Source organism: Takifugu flavidus, chromosome 14 (assembly GCF_003711565.1).
Source record: "Takifugu flavidus isolate HTHZ2018 chromosome 14, ASM371156v2, whole genome shotgun sequence".
NCBI classification, from domain to species: domain Eukaryota; kingdom Metazoa; phylum Chordata; class Actinopteri; order Tetraodontiformes; family Tetraodontidae; genus Takifugu; species Takifugu flavidus.
The window spans coordinates 8,315,618-8,321,617 of NC_079533.1; the positions used below are offsets into that span (position 1 = coordinate 8,315,618).

At 45.6% G+C, this 6,000-nt stretch overlaps 1 protein-coding gene across 1 annotated transcript; it reads right to left on the reverse strand.

Annotated features, from left to right (window-relative positions):
* Nucleotides 1–2,770: 2,770 nt before the first annotated feature.
* LOC130537444 (LRRN4 C-terminal-like protein) lies at nt 2,771–5,228 on the reverse strand. Its single transcript, XM_057054282.1, has 2 exons — nt 5,025–5,228; nt 2,771–4,464 (listed from the first exon to the last, which is right to left on the reverse strand). Exon 2 carries the CDS (start codon nt 4,457–4,459, stop codon nt 3,773–3,775), a length of 687 nt encoding a protein of 228 aa, XP_056910262.1. The 5' UTR covers nt 4,460–4,464; nt 5,025–5,228; the 3' UTR covers nt 2,771–3,772.
* Between the last annotated feature and the right edge of the window lie 772 nt (nt 5,229–6,000).

Below are 6,000 nucleotides of genomic sequence, written 5' to 3' on the forward strand. Positions count from 1 at the left end.
GGAGATAAATAATTTGATTCCAGCCCCCTGCGGGCGTGCACGGCGACGTGTCCTTGCTCCCGCACATGCAGGGACGTCCGTGATTGGTTCTCTTATCTGTGAGCTCATCGCTGCCGCTGATGCCGAAGTGATTGATAAGCTCGGCTTGGTTTGATTATGTCCTGTATGCCTGGTTGTCATGGTGACCGCTCTTTTGGAAATTGGTGTGGGATAAACACAGTTCTTCCTCCCCCACCTCCTCCTCCTGCTCTTTTATTAAAGACCTTTTTAATCCCTGAGCTCTCCTGGAAAGTTGAGAGTCCGGCACTAAATTAAGATTTGAGCAAACATGCGGACGATCTGCCTCTTCACCCCCGCTCCCCTCTGCCACGCTGGAGTGCGGGTGAGATGATTATGTCTGCAAACTCGTCTTCATCCATGTCAGAGTGCCTCATTTCAATTTCCAACACATTACCGGTGGGTGCGCGCCAGCGGGGGCTGCAGCTCTCTGCAACTCTGACCTCTGGTGGCTTGGGAACACAAGCAAAAGCTGCTTTGAGACGCGTTGAACCTGATTTGGAAAATGTTGCAAGATGTTCTTCATCTCTCTGATGCCAGGCGGATGAATGCCACGATATGGATCATCATTTTCGGCTGCTTTCACTCCCTCAGACCAGATACTAACGAGACTGGGGGAGAAACCCATCTATACATTTGCATAAAAATTCTTCAGAAGAGTCGAGATCCAATAATGTCCAGCGATGGATGACTGACCCTCTTTACAGCTTCTGCAGTTTGACCCCAGCGGTCAGAGCAGGCGGCTATTGGTTCATCTGCAGGATGGTGATGATGACAATTTAAAAAAAAAAAAAAAAAACACTTCCCAGGCATAATGCAAATGGCTTTTCCAGGATTAATTACATTAAAATGAATGATCTTGCTATAATAATATGAGATGAATATAACATTACCCACAGTTACTTTCAGTGAATCCTATCTGAGCCTCGGCTCCAGGCTGCTGCCATGAAATACGCCGAGTGGAAGCAAATGTTCTCATCAGGCTTCGCACAACAGAATGGATGGATAATATTAGAAATGGATTACTGTAATATTGACGTCTTTTTCCACCGTTAATGCAGTATTTCTGCCTGCTGCAGAGCTTTCACTCACTGCTTGTTTGCTTCGACTGATGTTGTTCCAGAACATCACATTTCGGTGCATTTGGTTTCTGCTGTGTAATTCTTTAAAATAATGGGTTTTATCCTTTTCGCTCAGGGCATAATGTGACCAGCAGGGGGCGCCAAACATTAATTTACACAACCACGTAAATAAGTGGGACTTTAACTCGGAAATCTAAGTCAATACTATTATTTGCAAAACTATTTCATTAAACAAAACCTTTTCATTTGCTTATTTTAGAATACGATAGCTGTCAACATTTTTTTTATTTATCGTACATATAGTATAGAGTTTTATTTATTCGTTGATGCTCTTTTTTTGTTATTTTTGTTAATGGAAAAAAAGATTAAGAAATACATCTGATGAGGCAGCTCAATGAGTAAACTCCCGAGTTCCTCTGAATTCTTTAAACTCGCCATCTGTTACTGGGACATATTGTGAAACTTTCACAATAGCACTAATATGAGTCATTTTACAATGAAGATTTTATGGCTTAAAGACTCCAGCACATCATAACAGCCCGCAGAAATGCTCCAAAGCGGATTTTTGTAAGAATGAGTCACTGTTAGTCACAGATCAGGCAGGTGGAAGCTGAAACTCTATTTCTTTTCTTCATAAATCTCTAGAATTTAGCTGATTCACTGTTGCAGTCGAGACCGTTGCTCCAGTGACTCATCTGTTTAGAAGCTGCTTGAGATGGAAGGGATTCGGTGATGCATTCAGGGCCACACGTCTGAAGGAGATCATCCCCCCCCATTGACCTGAATTTGTCCTCTTTAAACGTGATCGTAAGGTGACAATTAAATGATGGTTTTAATTGTTCCAGTGGAAGAAACTTCATGCATGTGAGCCAAGAGGAGTCATTTCCCAACTCTTATATTTTCACCAATTCTTATTAAAAAGTTTTAGGTGCAATCTTCATATTCTAATTAAATTTCAAGCTATAGAGCATCTCAGCTCCGCTCCAAACACGACCATCTGCCTTGATTTAAACATTTTAATGTTTGTGTAACAGTCACATTTAGGTTTCTTCACAACCGAATCAGAAACATTTGCTCATCTATATGGTGCTGCAGGCGCGTCCTCTCCCGCGTTTTCCAATCCTCCTCTCCCGCTTTTGACATAAACACAGCCGACTGATGCTTGTAATCTAGCGCGAGCGTGTAAATGCGGATGCTGGATGACTTCCACGCAGCTCGGTGTTCAGCTGGAAGCCGCAGCGCCAGCAGAACCATAACATGGCTCCGAGACATGCAGATGGTGGCCGGAGCGTGAGATAAACAGGAAGGATGTAAATACTCGACTCTATTATTATTATTTTTTTCCCCCATCAAAGCTTAAGAGAAATGCCAAAAGCTTCTCGGCGGCCTGCATGACTGGAAGTCTTAGCTGGCGGGAGACGGCTTTGCAGAATCCGGAATCTGCTTCAGGAAGGTCATTGGATGGCAGCTGGAAAAACAGCCCTGAAAACTGACACAACAGTGTGACAGTGTGATGGATGGAAACATACGGGCCCAGCCAGGCGCTGGAAAAAGAGAAACCCGAGTGCAGTTCCACGTGCAGACAATGGAGAAAATGTTCCCACCCGCACATTTGGGAAGAAAAGGCATGATGGCAACTCAAGAAACGTTTTATTGACTTAAACATTCAGACCTGATGTGACACGAACACAGCAGAATGTTCACGACTTCAGCCTGATGAAACTTTTCATGGAAACGAAAAAGGAAAATAAACCAAATGTCCATAAATGCAGTAAACCAGCACCTTCTTTTCCGGTTGGATCGCTGGATTTAACTCTACCAGAGAGTTCTAAACACCATCAGGAACTTTTTTTGTGCTCCGTGGCCTGCGTGTTTCAACGTGTTTCCTGATAAGGGACCCACATGAAGTGAATCAAACATACTCGCAGAGGCAGGGACTCGACAGCTTTGTCCTGACCTGCCGTCGCTCCTCTTTGCACAGTCTCGCTGCTTAATTAAAGACAATACGCTTCTGATTAGTGTCGTGGACGAGACAGATTCTGTTCATCTTCTCCATTTGCCTCATTAAACTAAAAGTTCTGTTGTTGCTAAATGCGCCGTGTAAAACTTGCACGGATTACGTGGAAGGAAGCGGAGTTTCGTTCAAGTCTCTGAAATTAAATAATAAATACTTAAATCACATATATTGGTGCTTTTGCCAGTTTTATCCCATTAACTCAGGATCCTTTCTACAATAAGCTGCTTTGCTCGAGTAGCTTCCTGCAGGGACGGCATGCTGGGAGGTTTCTAGCAATCCTAACAGCTAATATTTCAAAGCAGTCCAAGCTGCAGTTTGAAATCCAGTAAGAAGAATTTCTTTACATCATCTCTCTTACAACATTTTTGGTTTTCAGGAATCTCTCAAAGTGAGCCTGCAGCCCTCTTTTAAGTCATGCATACATCCTCAAACAAGCCACCAGAGAATATTTAAAAAAATAAAAGAATAATCAGGCATTAAAATCAAGGGGTGTTTTTTCCCTCGTGCACACTCAGAAGGGATTCTGTGCAGAAAAGCTAAGATATAGTCTCAGAAAAGAGTCTGAAGAGTCTCGTGGGACGGCCTCATCCCTGCCAGCTTTGCTTTCCTCTGCTGCTCACTGTGTCGCTGCTATGTTGTGCATAGTGATGCTGCCCTGCTGTTTTCTTTGCCTCTTGTATCTCCAGAGTAAAACCAGCAGCAAGATGAGCAGCAGGAGGCCCAGAGCGCCCCCGATGAGTCCCGCTCTCAGGCTGCTGCCTCTGTACTGGTACATCTTACAGGACTCCTGGCTCTTTCCAGCGTCGTTCACTGCCACCAGGCACACCATGGACACGTCTTCAACCTTGCCCACGCCGCCGCTCCGCTGATCCCTCCCAAACTTCCTCCTCTCCTGCCCCCCTATTGTCACATGATACGCTGTGACGTATGAGTAGGGTGCGCACCACCGGACCACGACCTCTGACCCGTTCCAGGACACCGTTCTGAGATCAGGGGCATCCGGAACCTCGCTGTGTAAAGTGAAGCCCGGACACAAACATCTGGTGGAGGCTGCTAGTTGAGAACAGGTGACCTGATTCTCCAGACAAGGCTTGTAGTCACATGGCTTAAGGGGCCCTCCATCTGGGGCCGGCGTGCGAGGTAACACAGTGGTGACATCTTCTTCATACTGAGAGTAATCCTCCGAGCTTAGCCAGTGGGCCCTCGTGCGTCCCGGCGTTGTTGGAAGGAATGACAAACCTCTGATGAAGACCAGGCAGACGATCGTCAGGGGAAGGGGAAGGCCTGGGCTGGCAGCCATCATGTCATCTGGAGAACATGGAAAGAATAAATTATTGTGCTGAAAATCATGACATTATGGATACCGGGCCCTTGTGTGTTTCTATAAACGTTGAGGGCTGAAAGAGGGAAATGTGGTGAATGAAAGTGAAATCGGGTCATTTTTCAGCCTGAAAATTAAAACAACCCTTCTACAGTCAACTGGAAACCAGAGCGTCTTTTCTCTCACGTGGTTAAACTGTGAACCGAGGTGAAATGCATCATTCTGTCTTGTGTTTAGAGTGTAATCCGTAAGTAAGACTCCGGTGGTACTCTGCGCTAAATCAGCATTCCAGGCAGTATTGCACAACAGGTCCAAATGCCTTCACGCCCAGTGCACAGGGGAGCTTTGTTGTCCACGTCCAGTTACGGGAAAAGTGCCTCCACTCTCACATACCTGACTGATGGCCAGGTCAATAACAACCGAGCACATTCTACAAAAATCCCAACAATTGCTTTAAACACAGAGCAGGATTCCACCTTCAATCCCAGCATTCCTAAAAGGAAAAAAAAACTGGCAAATAATGTTGAAAAGGATGAGCCCACCGTACCTGTTGTATGGGGGTCTTCGTCAGGATGTGAAAGCGCTCCTTTCTCCTCGTCTTCCTCCCACTTGCTGTCTTTATATGCCTTCTCCCCAGCTATCAATCTCTCATCTGCTCTGGCTCTCCCAACCCTCTGCACCGGCTCCACCTCCTCCCTGCTAAACGGTTCATGTGGATGATGTTAGTGGCGTTGCTATAGCATGCTATTAGAAACGTCACTGCTCACACATGTCTGAGGGAGGAACCCGCATGGATTCCGTCAGAGCAGGACTTTCGGAGCGTGTCTGACTCGTTAATGAGCTCTTGTTTTGTGGTCAGGGGGGTGACGGGAAACTGGATCTGTGAAGGAATGCCTGCGCCAGGGGTCTGGTACACTCGATTTTGTCATTCCTGACGAGTGCAGCTGTCTCTGCCTTATCTTCCCGGCCATCCAACCACTCACACAAATAAAACGTATGACTTCACTTCAAATGTTGCAACAAAACTCAAAGGGCTGCTGTGCAGCTGCTCGACAAACGGAGCACAATAGACTCAATCTGGGAGCAATTTCTGCCTTAAATCACTTGACCACGCGGCTTTAGACGGCGGGGTTGATGAGGAAAATTAAAAACGCCTTCCTGGCAGTGACTAAGTCGTGATTCTTGCTGACAAGAAATCTCAGTGCTCCTATCCAGAGAAAAGGACTGAACAGCATGTTCTGTTGGTGTCACTTCAAAGTTGTTTGGAACTCTGTCCCCAGATGTGGGGACGTTGTCTTGTACCCGAAACGTATTTGCTGTTCTGTATTTGTAAAATTTCTAGCGCAGAATGTAAATATTGCGCTTGTGTGGATCTCCTGGCAGCAGCGTAATTAGAATATTCAGCAGTTGTCTCGTGTTGTTTGTGGGTCGTGTGTGGCGAGGAGCTTTCATCTGAAAAGCATGCATATTCAGTGTTTATCCAAAAAGATATGATGAGGAGGAATTATTTTGGTCAAAATGAA

Coding starts and splice junctions, on each gene's coding strand:
- LOC130537444 (XM_057054282.1), bottom strand. CDS start 4,459: ATGATGGCTGCCAGCCCAGGCCTTCCCCTTCCCCTGACGATCGTCTGC.